This window comes from Candoia aspera, chromosome 1, assembly GCF_035149785.1.
Source record: "Candoia aspera isolate rCanAsp1 chromosome 1, rCanAsp1.hap2, whole genome shotgun sequence".
Classification (NCBI taxonomy): Eukaryota; Metazoa; Chordata; class Lepidosauria; order Squamata; family Boidae; genus Candoia; species Candoia aspera.
In genome coordinates this window covers 107,150,857-107,168,108 of record NC_086153.1, presented here as the reverse complement: position 1 = coordinate 107,168,108, position 17,252 = coordinate 107,150,857, and the positions used below count along the sequence as shown (strand labels likewise).

Sequence of the window (17,252 nt, the reverse complement as noted above, 5' to 3'; positions counted from 1 at the left end):
AGTTCCTTTGTTCTTCTTTTCTTTCTAAATACTTAGTTTGCCCTAAACCCTCAGCCCTATTTGCTGCCAAGGGCTGCGTGAAAGAAAGGGGCAGAATCCTTCATCATTCATCATGGCCCTGATGAATGGAGAGCAGAGCAGCATGCTTGCTTCTCCCTGGGTGGAAGAAGGAGGAAGAGAGAGAGAAGAAGTGGAATTGGCAACAGCTTCCTCAACAGCAGGAGAGTTGCATCCTGGGATGAACTCAATTTACATGTTAATGCACATGCTAATGAGGCATGCTGGATTTGCCAGGACTTCCAACAACATGATCCTCATTAACTGAAACTTGGTTTGTTTCTGCATCTGTTGTTCAAAGAGGGCCCTTCTTCACCCCATCATGGCTTTGTAATGCATCTTGGTGGCATTCTTGCCAAGTTCAGTTGTAACAGTCTGATGTTCTGTTAACACTTTCCAAATAGAGCCTCTACAGCTTCCCATGCTTTAGGGCCTCACCATGTCTAAATCCAGCCCTGCTTTCACAGGCTTCTGCGAGAAAAAATGCTGCAACTGCTTTAAAGAGTAATTCACGTTTAAATGAATGAGACTTGGAAATCAGCTGCATCTGTTTGGGCAGGTTGGCTGGGAAGTCTGAGAAAAGATTGGCAGCTGCTTTCATGAATAATAGTGTCTTGCTGTGCTCCTGCAGGTCTGAAGCACTTCATCCGAATCAGAGCAAGTGCACAGTCCTAGTAACAGGATTTTTTTTCTTCCCATGCACAGGCACACGCACACACACCGGGAAGACTGAACACCAGAGGGAGCCCATTCCGAGTACACCTGGGTACTCCAGATAAATGAATGAATACAATTAACATGTTTACCAAGATTCAGGATATTCTGATCTAGAGACTAAAAATGCAGGAGGAGGAGGATTTGGTTAAGAAAAGGTTTGATGTAGCAGTAAAAGATCAAGAAGCATCTGACCCAAGACCTTTAGCTGTCTAAAATGAGCAAATGAAAATTCTCTCCTTCAACTCATACCTAAGAGTGCAAAGATCAGCTGATTGCTGGAGTTTTCTGTATCTCTTTGCTGCCACCTACCGTCATCCAAATATTTGCAGCCCAGAACTGGTAGCCCTCTCATACCCAAAGCCAAAAGGTAAACTACTTTGGCTTGAAAGATTTAAAAAATTACAATTTTTTGTCCCTTTATGACTCCACAGATCTGCTGACTGAGAAAGCTGCCTCACTTTACCCAATGTTAGGCCTTGCTAGTACAGTAAGAGTTGAAGTTCTCCTTAAAGGCTCAGTTAATGGTCTCCAGAAAGTCCTTGCCACTGACCGCGGTCTTATATCTCATTTAGCCATGGTTTGCTTAATGATGTTCAGCATTAGATGTTATGCTGAAGATGAGTATGTGCAACATGCTATAAACCATAAGTTTTGGTTTATAAAGCACAATGGCTTGGTACAGACCAATACTAAGCCATAAATCAAACCAACCACCGTTGACTTACCACTACTGATGACCAAGTTTCACATCTCTTACAATAGGTGATGCATCTTCTAACCCCTTTTTCTGAACCCTTTTCTAACATGGACTCCAGAGTTACCTCATATACAAAAAATACAGGTATTGTAATGCACGGGGGAATATGAAGAGGTAACTGCATCACTCCTTGCATATAGTTCATTTATCTTTTGAAAACAAGATATTGCGCATAATTTCCTGCAGCCTCAGCCTCCAGAAGATTGGGGGGCAGCCTTTCTCTCAAGTTAGCCTACTTCAAAGAATTGTTGTTAACTGAAAGTGGTGGAACTCATAGCTGTATATTTACTGAAAGAATGTGGAATGTTTAGAATCCACACAATCAAGTTCCAAAGCGCTCTTATTTATATGCATGTAGGCTTCCCAAATAAATTTAAACTATTTTTCTTCTTGTTCATGCTTCACAGTTGAGCCATATGGAAAGGATTGTCATGAAGATTTATGTGACAGAGCCTGAAGGCCCCATGCTTTTAATATACAAAATTATTATTTCCTGAAAGCATAAGGTAAGAGCTTTTAGTGCATTCTACAAGCAATAAATATTAATTTGGGTCTGTTAATTTACCTCCAACTTAAAATTCCTGTTTATATACTTCACAGTTTAAACAAGAATGGTTATCACTTGTCACAGTCTTAGGAACAATGGACACAATCCATTGGATGTCATCACTGATGATGTGAGAAATGAGTTGTTTTACTGTTGGGGTGGGGTATTTCCTGCTCCTGACAGGCCACTGGTAAGGTTGTATATTAAGTTCATTTATCATTTTCAAATTTCTCCCTTCAGTGTGAAAGCTAGCAAGGCTGTTTCATAATTATTCTAGAGAAATTACAAACTTTTCTTCAGATTACCATCTTAAATTCATCTGCAGAAAGCATGTGCCACCTTTCCAAATTCTCTTCAGCTTAAATGAACTCTCCTGCTTTTTTCCATTATGTGGAATGGAAGTATGCTCACCATAGAGCTCAAATCACACATAAATAGATCAGATTTCCTCAAAAGAAGGAAAGCTGTACACCAAATTGGCTAGTCTGCTTTGCTCCTGTTTTTAAACAGTATGAAGAGAGATTAATTCTCACCAAAGTAAACACACAAACAAACATAAACCCCACCCAAACTAGCTATGTGGGCCATGAGAACCCCCTCACCAAATTTCCTTCAAAAATAGAAGGAATATCTTTGTTGTGCCAACTGAGGTTTTCTAATAATTGCAAGCTTTTTGAGTTTTTTAGAACTCCAAATCATATAAGGCAGAGATAAAAGGATTTTACAGGCTAGAAAAAAGGGGTGGGAAAATGTGGTTGATCTCTGAACTATGCCCATACCCTACTATAGTAGTGCAGCCTATACAGCCTCCAGAAATGCCAGCTGGATTTCATTGATACAGGGCAACATTGGCTTGCACTAGGGGCTTTCTCAAAATGTGTTGTGAAGAAACAAAAGTCCTCTATTTTGGAAAATGCAAGTTCAGGGTAATGAAATAGAAATAATGTCCATCCTTTGTGAAATACATAAATCCAGTGACCAGTGTAAACAAGTCAGTTGCAGGTGATTTAAGTCAACGGTAAGCAACTTTCTGGGCCCAGGCACACTGAGATTCTGACAGTATGTCATGGGGACACTGTTGAAATTATAAATCATCTTTTGCCTCTGAAGTCTTCGGTGTCACACAAATATCAGAGTCTACAGATGTCTTTTCTATTGCTGTACAAAGCTTTGATGAGAAAACAGAACTGAAAGGCGATTCAATCAATTTATTTCTTTGCATAGATTTGATGTCTGGATCTAATCAAGTGCATTTGAATCGGTTCAGTCATTTGAAGGTGACTTAAGAGATTCAACAGACTTTCTGTCTTTGCAGGGTCCTAAACGCTGTTGCAGCTTTCTTTCTATATATGGACTTAGATGAATGGAGGTGTTGAATGGTGTGATTGGGTCTTATTAGCAGCTGGCCAGTGATTTTTATCACTTCTGCAAACCCTATCACAGCACTGAGGGAAGAAGGTGCTCTGCTGTTTGTATCTCTCCCTTTTGCTAGGGACAGATTGCTTGTTCATTGCCTGAACAAGTTTGAAATAGTGTGCTTGCTGCTGGACAATTATGTATATCATACAAAAGTTCCTTTACTGTATAGCATAATATATTAGGCACACAATAGTAGTGAATCTATCCAGTTGAAGCATTAATTTCCTTTAAGCTGGCCACCACCATCCTGCTACGTTCATCCTATTCTGCCTCAGAATGAACTAGCTGTAGACTTTCAATGTTACCCCTTATAGCCTGTCTTTACTGAATTGAAACTCTAATACATTAGATTCAAATCTGAGTTTGTTTGCTTGCAGACATTTCATTACCCAACTAAGTAACACCAGTGCGAGTGAGTGTGAGGTTTGCTCCCTGTTTATATACTGTACAAAAGCTTGCCTGGCCAGTTTTAGTGGGATTGTGGTTTTCCCCTTGGTAGTTCCCCCCCCCAAACTGGCAAGACAAGCTGCTGTATATAAACAGGGAGCAAACCTCGCACCCACTCGCACTGATGATGTTACCTAGCTGGGCAACGAAACATCTGCAAGCAGACAGCCAAGCTCAGAGGGCACCAAGGACTCCACAGTTCGACTGTGAGCTACGTACAATGTCTTCTATTAGATTCAGATCAAACAAAATCATGCTTTTCAAGTCCTGAATTCAGACCAGATCTTGGCTGACTGATGCACTCCTGGTTATTATCCATTTTTTCCATATCTCCCCAATTTGGTTATTTTAAAAATCTAGATTTTTCATACTCTTTCTGTAGATGTTTTCTAATATCTTAATATGTATATTACCATAGCTGCTTGTTTATATTTTCCATCAGTCCTTTTGTTTTAAAATATTAAACTTCAAAGGTTTTATATAAAAAAAGTAGGATGTATTTTAGAATAAACATTAATGAATAGTAATCTGTTATTCACACACATTTAGTAATTATTCCTATTTTTCCATTAATTATCACAGCTTATAAAGATAACAGCAGGGGATGAAACTATTAAAATGTTAATCTACGTCAGACAGAATACAATAAATATTCATTGCATACCATGAATAACAATTTGTCTACAGAAATGATCACTGTATTTCATTAATGCAAAGCCAACAAGTAACCATTTAAGAGTTCATAGTTATTGAAATGTTTATCGCTTTTATGAGCATGCTGCTTATCTTTTTTGTGCTGTCCTTTAATAAAAGATGAAAACATTAATTTACTTTATTGTAAATTATTATAAAACACCAAGTATGTAATTACACAGAATAAACAGTCTTTTCACCTAACTCCTTTGCCTCACTAATGTGTCTGAATGTTTCTCTCCCCCCACCTGCCGGACCTGTACATTGACAAGCACAATTGCTCCATTTTGCTGGAAACTATGCAAACAGCACTTCCTTGTCCACATGGCTCCATATCTATGCAGGATAGATCCTTCTGCAGACAGATGTCTCCTATATGCATTGCTAGATGGCAGTGACAGTACATTAGATGTTCTTCGCAAACCATATGAGTTTTATCTTGAAACTAAACAATTACATTTTAGAATCTTATATATGCATGGACAACAGAGTGGTTGCAGAACAAATATTGATAGGGTTGCTGAACATATATAGGCTTTTATGTGTAAATGTACTACTAAACATGCCTGCTGGTACCAATATGTTTAATATATTTTTTCAGATTGCTAAAAACTATTTCTAAAACCCTTGGCTATTCCATATTATTTCATATACTTAATGTCAAACTATTCTGAAATGCTAAGAAAATATGCATTTCTACTAAAATTTAGTATTTAAGTATTTGTAAAGTATCTCTCTGTACAACACTGGATAAATAAATTTAGAATAGAAAATATAAATTGTTTCAATTCTTTTAAAGCTTTTACATATAAGTCACAATTATCATTTTCTAAGCTTCCCCTGAGTATAAGCAACAAAAATATAAGACATCAGTGCTACTAATAGTTCACTCCAAATTCATCATGTTTCTTTATGTTATCAATATTGCAATTACAATATAATCTATTTGGTTTGATTTGAATTAATTGTCCTAGAATTTCAGTTTCTAGAAAGGAACAGTGTAGTGACAGTCCAGATGTTAATCCAAACTGGAATGGTAAAGCATCATTACTAATCTACTAAATAAAATAAATGGGAAAATTTATGGTGGTTAGCCAAGAATCAGACAGATCAAGGAAAGTGCTATTTCATTTCCAGATAACTAGATTCTGGGCTCAATATGCTTTCATAGCATTAGAGTTCAAAATCTATTCCTCAAATCTCTCTGGGTTTTGAACATGATTTTAAAAATAATGGCATTTGTCTTAGTTATTCCCTCCATAGAAACAATAGCATTATTCTAGAACCAGTAGCCAACAGTGAATCACAGACCATTTCATCACATTTTCATCACATTTCAATACTGGTGGTACACTGAGGAGCAGGGAAGCATATATTCTGCTTCACTATTCCTAAAAATACAGAATTCTGTATCAGTGAGATAAGAAAGAATATACACCTTTCTTCCTCTAAAGAGAAGTTAACCTGTGTAACCTTACAGTACAGCTGAAGAATATCACAGTATTCAATCCTGAAACATGGATAAGATTAAGCCATCTCCTATATAATCATTACGTGTTTGCAATTGATTGCATTTTATTATAAAGTTAAAGTATTATTTTTCTAGTTGATTTTGCATGTAAAATGGCACAATAAACTAGTATTGCTATCTAAAAAGAAATCAAGTGGCCAAGTTATGAAAAATGAGGGACTTTTCAATATTCCCAAAGCGTGAATATTGAATCTATGAGTGAATCTAAAATCTCAGCTGGTGTTCTTGGTCCCAGTTGAGGCAATATGATTAAGATGTACACAATTATGCATGGTGTGGATAAAGTGGACAAGGAGAAGCTATTTTCCCCTTCCCAAAATACTAGAACCAGAGGTCACTCAATGAAACTGAATCCTGGAAGAATCAGGACATTTTTTTTTAAACATAGAGAATTTGGAATTTGCTACCATGAGATTTGGTGCTGGCTACAACCTTGGCTGGCTTCAAAGGAGTTGGACCGATTCATGGAAGTCATGGGATCAATGGCTATTAGCCTTGGTAGCCTCTGAGGCCATCTATAGGAAGACTAGTGGGCTTTCTTGTGCAGTTGGTTGGCCACTGTGAAAACAGACTGCTGGACTAGATGGGCTAGCAGTCTGATCCAGCAGGGCACTGTTTATGTTTTTATGTATCCTTCAAGTTCTTATCTCCTGTGCTTCCTATCTCTTTCTTGTTGTACCAGTAGGTTTCTATAAAGCACAGAACCTAAGTTATGAGGAGGAATATTTTAAAGCATCTACCATAAGCTTTCAACTCACAATACCTGGCATTAGGAACACTTAACCTTTCTAAAGTAACATCCAGCATTTCATTATTATGGGTTAACCTCTCAAAGCGTTATGGATGCTTTGTCTAGATTCAGAACCTGAGATGAAAAACATGCTTGATTCCTGTTATAAATCTCAAACTCTCCCTCAAAGTGGTTGCAGATATGAGTAATACTGTGATTTGTGGGGATTCCTACATAGTTTTACATGTTCCCGGGGTTGGCTCTGATATACTGTATTAGAGCAAAGGAAAGGAGACTGGTTTGTTTGTATGCATGTGGGTTCTGGAATTTTTATAATATGGTTGGTGCTTTATTGCCCTTGTTTCAGTTCACTGGATTGGCAGTAGTTTAAGAGTGCTTGAAAACTCCCCATTTTTTATTTTACTTTTTGACTAGGGGACCCCCCCCCCCGCAAATATTTGCCCTATGGGAAACAGTTCCTTTCCCATAACATTTCCACCTTTCTCAAAATATAGTGTCTTCTCCATCAAGGCACTATAGCTGCCTTGTGTGCTATAAGAATAATGGAAGTTTTTTCTGCTACATAAATTGCAACATTTAAAGTGACTGATGCACTTTTTGAATTCAAATAATATTTATGTATTTCGTTGTTGTACATCCAAAATCATCATTTTATGATAGAAAGGATGAAAGTGTTAAGTCTTCTTTCACACTTTACAGGTTGTTCAGTTCTGTCTGTCACACGTGTCATCTTCTGTAAATCTGAAGGCCGAGTTTATGCATTGTAATTATGAGCAAGCAAATCAAGATTCTCTTGAAAAGATGGCTTGCTTGTTGCTCTTCTCTACGATAAAATGGCTTGCATAATTCATGATGACAAGGAGGTCTTAATAAGCGGGAAGAAAAGCTCTATGCAAATGATGTTTTTGAAAACACAATAAAGAAAGTACAATTACAAGTTGTATCAAATAATGATTCATATCTGTCCCTGTTCTACTCCCAAAGTAATAGGATGAGCAGAACAAGTCAACAGAAATGAATCATAATGCACAATCTATGTGTACAGTCTGCTGGTTCTAAACAGTGTGAAGAGTCACACTAGATTGTCTGCTAGGACAGAAAAATAATTTTTATTTTTAAAGTTGCCTTTATGAGAATCTTCACATGACACCACCACAGTATGTTTCACCATTTAATCCTGGCAGCAACAAGGCAAAATTCTGTCATTTTGTAGTAAGAGGTACATTGTTTTTAATGTTGTTGTCTTGAATTGTTCTGAAAGTGGTCTGCGGGGTGTTTTTTGGTGTATTAGGTACTGACACATGAAAGAAATTTGGTAGCCGAATATCGTATCGAAATCCTTTCCCTAGGCTCACTCTGTCATTCAATGCATACAGTTTATCAGCAATATCATTTCCAATCAGGACTGAAAACAGACGTGAGATGAATCGGTGTTTTGCAAAGAGTAAATACAATTTTTTTCTCCTCCAGGCCACATAATGACAGTCTGTTTCGGCAGTAAGGGTCACCTGAAAGACATATTCCCGAGGGTGGGGAAAGGGAAAAAGAGAAAGCAAGGTGATTTTTTTTTCTCATTATGATTGCTAAAAAAACACCCCAAAACAAAAACAAAACCCTTCCTTTTCTCTTACCCTACCCTTATAAATTGAAATTACAAAATGGTTTTTTCCTGACTTTCATTCTAACTCTTCTTTTACTAGCATTTTCTTACTGTGATCTAAGTATATGTCTCTTACTGGATAAGTCATCCAAGTGTAGAAGCTATCTATCTGTACTGTATTTCTTTCAAAGACAAGATTATCCAGAGGAGGCATATCCTTAATTTTGGCATTCTGATAAAACAACAGCAGTTCTGGTAAACACAAAATTCATGCTGGATTTTGCAGACATTTGGATTTAATGGACACCCCTTCCCATCAAATGATCCATTAAAATGAGGTTTTATCGTGTTTGCTCTACATATATGCTACCAGAGAGTAAGTGTCTTGACTAAGGAGCTAAAAATCCAAAATGTGAAAACAAAAGAGAAAGGGGAAGGAAAAGCAAGTAAGGAAGAGTAAGGAAGAAAGATGCAATTTTTCCAGTTTCACATCATGGATCTAGTTACTTGGTCAATCACTATAGAAATCTCCTGTGATCATATACCAAAATTTGGCAGCAAAATACTGGGAAAAAAAAGTTCATTTTTAGATTTTTATTCTATGCTTCACGTTTTTTCATTGGTAAATGTTTTAATTTTTCCTTGGCTCCCTTTACCTTTGCCTCATGTCCAATAACAAGGGCTACCTGTAGTCAGTGGACATTTCCCACCCTCTGCAGAATGGCATGGAACTGAGCCATGTGCCAAGGTCTTCACAAACCAGGTAGCTTTTGAGTCTGAATCTAAAGGAACATTCTCAGGAAGCTTTTCTGGAAGGCAGATTGAAGCATATGGTACAACAAAGGGCAGATGGAGCCTTTCTAGCTTTCTTAAGCAGCAAAAATGAGTATCTGGTTCACCCATGTGAAAGGCTAATTTTCACACAGATCTTTCTAGTTATATACTACTTCCTTCAGCATATCAAGAAAAAATATAAGCAAAAAAATTAAACATTTCTTTTAAAAAATCAGCAATTAAACATAAAAACTGTAACCATTTTAATCCCCCTGAAGGATGTCTGTATGCAAGTACACATATGTGTTTATGAGAAAATATATTCAGACTCGCCCAGAGAAAACCTAGGTGAATACACTGAAGTTTAAAACATTACCACAGTTAGCATCTGGAGAAGAGGATTCCAAAAAGTAGGTGCCGCCCAAGAGAAGGCCCCCTTCCATGTAATTCCTGTATGTCCATCTATAGGTCATGGTACAACTGATAAGGTCTCCCCTAATAGTCTTAGCCTTCTCCCAAATCAATATTAGGAATGGTGGTCTGCCAGCTAGCGTAATGACCACCTCGGATGGCTTCATGCACCTGTTAAATGGCATTGGGACAAAGTACTACTGTTGCACCACAGAACGTAACTGAGAGGGAAGAGAGGTATGATCTCTTGATCCCCATTTTGAATTACTGGAAACATTCCTACACATAGGAATGGAACCACTATATAACAATGACCCCATACCCTCCATTCCTGGAGCTGATTCATCATTTTACAAACTTTTGAATTAGACACTCCTATTCAAACCAGAAAGCCAGATTGGTATAGTGGTTAAGGCACCCAGCTAGAAACTGAGAGTTCTACTGCTGCTTTAGGCACGAAGCTAGCTGAGTGACCTCAAGCCAGTCACTCTCTCTCAGCCCTAGGAAAAAGGCAATGGGAAACCCCTTCTGAAAAACCTTGCCAAGAAAACTACAGGGACTTTTCCAGGAAGCCACCAGGAGTCAACACTGACTCGAAGGTGCACACATACATATATAGAAATTCAAACCAGGAAATATCTGACATTTCCCATCTCCTCTTGCAGTCTTATAAACTGAAATATGCCGTTCATCCCCACAATCTAAAGGATGCTATGTATGGGCTAGTGGTGGTGAGAAGAATGTGTTCTATAGAAACAGCAAATCAATAAAGCCATTTCCATTTATATCAGATTAGGAAATAGCATCAGAAGAATAAGTAAGAAGGAAAGCTTTCAAAACATTCCTTTTGGAATCAGAGATGTTTATTTGTTTATTTTACTTTTATCCCGCCTTTATTATTTGTATAAATAACTCAAGGCGGCGAACATACCTCATACTCCTTCTTCCTCCTATTTTTCCCACAACAACAACTCTGTGAGGTGAGTTGGGCTGAGAGAGAGAGACTGGCCCAAGGTCACCCAGCCGGCTTTCATGCCTAAGGCGGGACTCACAGCCTCCTGGTTTCTAGCCCATGTGCCTTAACCACTAGACCAAAAGTTCTCATCAAAATATTTAAAAGGTCTTCCTCTGATCAGACAACCCTAATGCTGGACAACCTGATTTGCTGGCATTGCAAACCACTCTAGACTCTGGATGTTCCATCAACTCCAAAGTCATAGTTCTGTATGCCAGCAGCAGCTGCTCAATTCAAGTGGCATGTAGGGAAGAAAATGTTGGGTGATACATGAAAAAGACTACACAAAAAGTGTTTCTGAACCTGTATTTTGCTTAAACTTTCACAAACTTTACTCCAGTGGCATTTTCTTTAATTACCTGGACTAAATACAGCAATTGGCTCCTTCTTCAAAAAAGTGACATAAAGACAGATATTTAGAGAGACAGGTCTTAATCCTAAACTGGGCATTTCCTGGAGTCTCTGTGCTTCAGTTCTGGAAAAGCAGAATTTTATCTAATAGATTCACAAAGTTTCCCTACCTGAAAAATGCCATCTTCTGTGGGTCTTAGTGAATCCCATTCAGGTGAATCCAGAAACTGAAGAGGGAAAATATAATGCAGAAATTCCCCATCCACCGTCACTCTAACTCTAACAAAACAGATCAGTTTGTTAATAACTGCCAGCACAAGAAAAGGAAAATAAAGCCTAGGTTTATGGCCAGGTGTGAAGAATGTTTAAATTTTGCATAATATATGCCCTGTCATTGGCATTAAAGAATGTCTTATTTTGGAGGGTCATCAACTTTAGGTCTACTATCCATATGCATTTAGTAATACACTACATACATTTATTAATAGATTTTCCATCCATACTAGCAAAAGAAATCATATGGAGAATGGCAATTGTTGATGCAAAAGCAGAAAATAATTCCAGGTCACATCTTCCTTAAAATTCTTGAATCTTCTTGGCAATTCTCCAGTAAGTATTCAAGAAAGGCATAAACCCAAAGAAAAACAACAACAAAGGTCTACAACAGAAATCCTGGCAAAAAAGGAAAAATAAGTAGGCTGTTTTCAAAGACATTCACTCTGCAAGATAAGCCTGGCTTGTAACTGCAGTGCCAGAAGGACAAGATACTGTAGATGGACAATGGAAATGGCTGGAAGCTGTCAAAGTTTTTCTATCTGAATGTGCTACATGGATTATAATATATCCATTATGCACAGTTCAAAGAATTTCTTAGAATAAGAAATGGGAGATTATAATAATTCAAATTCACATGGAATAATCTTATTAAGGGTTTTAGATATCATTCTAAATAAAATTATCAGTGTTTAGACCACATACCTGTATGTTGAGAATTATTATTATTATTATTAATCAAATTTATCACCTCCCATCTCCCAAAAGGGACTCTGGGCGGTTTACAATAAAACAATGAATCAGATTGCTACTGTTATACTTGTGGAGCTGCTAAACATTTCTGTCTGACTGACCACTATTGAAAACAGGTGGCTGGCTATATAGATTTTCTTTCAGAACTGAACCCAGACCCTGTTTGTTCATACACACAGGGCACTATCTGAAAATGAAACTGCTAAGCTTTACACAGGACTGAGTTTTACCTACTGAGCCATCAAACTCAAATCTATTTTAAAAATTAAGATCTATCTTAATTTAAAAATTAAGATAATGTTCACTTTCATTATAGGTTTCAATGTTCCATTATCCTAGGCATGGGCAGATTATAACCCTGCAGGATCTATGTCACAGCTTAATATCCTTAGATCCACCACTTTGATACAAAAAAAAGTGAAGCTGGGGGCTATCAATTTGCTTTGAATATCAGAACTGAATTACGTACACTGTTCACCATCCCAAACTTTTCTTTTTCATTTTTAATGATGTATTTGGAAAGGTGAGGGTTTTTTTTAAATCATTGCCATAGTTAAGCAATTCTGAATCAGAAAACCTTGGAGATGTATTTCAGATCATCCAACACTGTATTGATCTATCTTCTATACTACTTTGTGTTTTTATGAACAAATTAAAAACAAAAAGATTGCTTGAAAAGACTTCAGTACTTAGCAATGACAAAGATTTCCCCCATTTCTGATTTTGGTACAAGACAAGGTGACAAGAAACTCAGCTTTTATATTCAACCTGCAGTTTCTCCAATGTTACAGAACAGGGATGGAAGAAAGAAGTGAAATTGGAATAAATGGAATGTTGTAGGAACTGATTTGAGAATGTGGCACTCTTTAATGAAAATTGGGACGTTAAAATGAATACAGCCTTCACATGAAACATACTGAATATGTTCCAAGGGTAAGTGCAGGTCTCAAAGTGCCAGATATAAGAAACTGTCAAGAAATCCAATTTTTTTTGTGTTCATAATTATACAAATTAAACAAATCCTGTTACACAATTCAAAACATAGAGAAGCAGAAATAGGGGTTGGGGGCCAGATACAACAATTTTAAAAAGGATTAGCCATGGAAAAATGAAAAATACTGAATATACAATATTCTAAGTACCAGGAAACCTATCCAAACTTTCATCTTTCAATTTTCTGTGTTGTCGGTATTCTTAAGCTTTTCCAATGCTAAAGGAAAAAGTAGTTTTCCTCAAGAAGATAAATCCTGCCACATTTAATGCTTTCTCACACATCCACGGCCTGTTATTGTTTTAGGCTACTATGTCTTTGACCTAGGGCTGTTTTTTACACTTAGGATTGAAGTGTCAAAATACTGAACCTACTGTGTTCATTTTAAACAGGTTCAAAAAATGCAAAGGAAGCCAAAGATTTGGTATCCTTGGACTTTTTTGTTTTTAAAGGTAGAAGCACAGATAAACATGATACAAACCTTCCTGATAAAAGTAAGGAGAGCTTGTCAATTGGAGTTTTGCCTTGCATGGCATAACAATGTTCCTTCTCTAATGTAATAACTTCTCCATCACAGCAGAGGACAATTTTTCTAAAAACGGTCAAGGAGATCCCCAGGGGCTGGAACAAAGCACTGTAAAGCTCCTGAAATTCTTTGTCAAAAGCCACACTCCGTACTTGGTAGGTTACATAAATAAACTGTATGAAGCAGATCACAAACAGGATAAAATTCCATGAGAAAATGTCAGCTGCACAGACATCCAGCCATGACCACACCGATGAGCAGAGAAAACCCAGCCCCAGCAGAAAGAAAATATAAAGCAGGCCAAAAAAGCCACTTCCACCCATAAAGCCGACCACAGACAAAATGCTAGCTAAATGATAGATTGATCCTTCTGTTTCTGACTTCCAGTTCATGCAGATTGGGTGTACAGTTATCAAGCTGTCCCAAAAGCTTGAGTTGTCTCCCATGGCTGCAGTATTAGATTAATCACTGTCTCTGTAGTTAGAGTATCGCATTGTCTGTCCTGAAGAGCTGCTATGACAAACATTCAGCCACTAGGATAATTGACTCTTTAGAAATCCATACTCTTCCACATTGATTCTCGTGACTTCCAATCTTGTTTTATCTGCCTAGGAAAAAGAAAGAGGAAGGTGAGAGAAGTACAAGACTGTAAAGGTGCACGGGGAGACAATATCAGCAATGTATATGCTTGCTTAAAGTGAAAGGTTTAAACCCAGGTTGTTTAGCATTCACAGGTGTGCCTCTGTGCAGCATTCTACTCAGAACAATCCTGATAATGGAAAAAGGGGTGGAAACTTCTTTTTCCCGAAGTTCACCTCCTTCTAGAGCTATGGCACCATGTTCTCCACTATTCCAAAGGGTAACCAACTATCTAGAACAGATTTTGAAGAGCACAGAAGACTGCAAGGAAAGGAGGTACTGACAAATACTGTGGCATTGCACTAGAGAGATTCCTCCGTTAGATCAGGGCCTCATATATACCAAAACATCACTTCTGTTCTAGGAGACAGTTTGTAGATCTAACCCCCTATTTCCAAGAACAAAGCAGACCAGAGGTGAGTAGGCAATTTAATTTATATTCATATTATTATGGTCCATAATTTAATTTTTCTAATATTTTCACAGTTCTGCCCTAAATATGATTACCCATAAGGAAGGCATGTCAAGCTGAATCACTCTTTCAAATAAAGTCATAAAAGTGGAACATAAGTGTAAAAGTCTTTTAGAATGCAGTACTGTATCCAAATGACTTATGCAGATCATTGTTCTATAGATCTGTAAGGTTGTGGGCTTATATTCCTCTAACTGAATAGCAAAACAGTTTTTGAAACTGAGTAGAATTTCCAGCACAATTTGTGATATAGCGGTTGAGCATTCAAAATAAATACAACTGCCATAATTATAAATAAATAATCTGCTGAGCACCTCATTTCTTGGATAAGCCTAAAATAGCTTTTCCTGAATCTCAGCTTTATGTTATATCTGGTGGTCCCTGTATGCATTTTTTAAAAAATCGATGCATCAAATTTAGAGTGAACCACATGACATTTGCCATCATGTGACATGCAGATCTTGCTTGCTGGTTAGGGGCAAGTTCAATACTAGATGTCTGAGTTCCTTCAAATTATTACAATAACAAAACAGAATTTTGAACTACAGTGAATACAGAGATCAGAAATGACCAAACAACAGAGCATGTACTCAGAAGAATTAGAACAGCCACTGAGATCTTTCTGGATGTTACCTTTATTTCTAACCCATCAAAATCAATAGTTGTGATGGAATGTGTTTCTGGGGGGGAAGGTGATGTTATGGAGATCGCTGGTGAGAAAGGAGGGGGCCCCTTCCAGGGGGAAAAATGCATGCGTAGTGTAGAAAGCCTTGGGCACCCGGCCAAGAGGATCATGTAGGACCCACCTTAGAGTTTCTGGAGTTTTTCCCTTAGAGTTTGCTAGTTCTCCTCAGTTTTGGCAAGTTTCTGTTTATACGGTAAAACAATAAAGACTAGACCTTCATTCCTGATACAGCATTGTTTCTTTGCCTCATTCCTGACAATACTTTATACAAAGAAGTGATCGATTTCTAACTTGCAGTGACAAGAACAGAATTAGCAACGTCTGCAGGGAATGAAGCTAAAAGTTGGTGTGAGATTATTTGGCAAAGTGCTTACCAAAACATCTGATCAATCAGTAACCAGCCTGTTAGTAAACATTTCTGAAATAACTTGGTTTCCTTTTATTTAATTTATAGCCATGAATTAAACAAGGTAGGGAAAGTATGCAGAGCATGGCTTCTAGAATTCTTTCCAACCCGATAATAGCAGTGCTACTCTGGATCATGTGATCAGAAGGAAGAGCAGGTAGAATGGAGTGGGTAGCAACGTTCCGAGCCATTGCCCACTGTCTCTCCCACTGGGATGAATTGGGGTTTTTTAAAAAGTGTTTTTCTCCAGAGCTCCTAGAATGTTTTTCTCCTAGCTCCTAAAATCTGACCCATTTTAAAACTCAGTTTTTGTTTGTTGGCTTCTGCCATTCCAAATTTGGTCTTGTTCTGACAGGTTTTTGGAGTGTTATCCTGCTGATAGACAGATTCTTTTGAGTTCTTTACATAATTTCTTTCTGATGTTACATTGGAAAGACTAAAAAGAAGCCAGCTTTCCACTTTGATAGCTCAGGCCCCTTTCTGGATAGATTCTTTACCTAGCTAAGGGCAGAATTATGCATCTGTGAGGCTCTGATAATCAGGTTCTGAATTAGGTTGACAGCAGAAGTAGACTAGAAGAACTCAGCTTGATTTTCACTGAATGCTAATCATTCTTAAGTTCTTATGTATAGTTGCGTATTGTTATGTGATAATAAAATGCAAAATAATAAAATACATATATACTGAAAAAGTTAGCACTCACTTAAAAAAAATTAAACTAGCATTTAAAACTTCTCTCTTACATAAACGAAATAAAATCATCTAGGACAAATTTCTCCAAGGCAACTGTCTGGTCAAAACAATAATAGAAAAGTACACAGCCCGGCAAATGAACAATCCCCCCCAACACGAAATGTTCATCTGATTCTTTTAAAATGTATTTCCTAGATGTAATTGTTGAATTGTCAGGTTTTACACTTACACTGTGAAAAATGCAACAACCCACTAGCTTATCATTGTATCTCAATTCTGACAATAAAATAGCTGTATGCAAAGTGACACAAGACACAGCAGGGAAGAAAATTTCCAATTATTCTTGTGGAATAATTACCATTTTAAACCCCCCAGAGCCAGAGCAGATTTGTATGTCAATTCTTTTTTGCATTAAAAAAAAATCTAGTTAGTACATTTCATGGATACCCCATGAGGCTTATTTTCTGACAGCCACTCATGCCAATACTTGCTAACCAAATGCTGAGAGGTTTCAGCACTTCCGAGGTGTTATCACTAGAGTGCACAGAAACAGGAATTCAAAGAACGTGGAAAACGTCAGTTTCACATTTCTCAGGTGATATGTTCAAATTCTGTTATTGGTTTCTCAAAGCAATAGTTAAGAGCAGGAACTGAGAAAGTACTAGTATCGCCCTGCAGTGTAAATCCCTGTACAATGAAGAATTGAACTGTAGTCCAATCTGATTGTGAATTTCAGTACAACTG

General features: G+C 37.5%; 1 protein-coding gene across 1 annotated transcript; it reads right to left on the bottom strand.

Moving 5' to 3' along the window:
* Positions 1 to 8,012: 8,012 nt before the first annotated feature.
* Positions 8,013 to 14,216, bottom strand: POPDC3 (popeye domain containing 3). Its single transcript, XM_063311662.1, has 3 exons — positions 13,569 to 14,216; positions 11,241 to 11,349; positions 8,013 to 8,427 (listed from the first exon to the last, which is right to left on the bottom strand). The coding sequence occupies exons 1-3, from the start codon at positions 14,057 to 14,059 to the stop codon at positions 8,122 to 8,124; spliced, it is 906 nt and encodes a 301-aa protein (XP_063167732.1). The 5' UTR covers positions 14,060 to 14,216; the 3' UTR covers positions 8,013 to 8,121.
* Between the last annotated feature and the right edge of the window lie 3,036 nt (positions 14,217 to 17,252).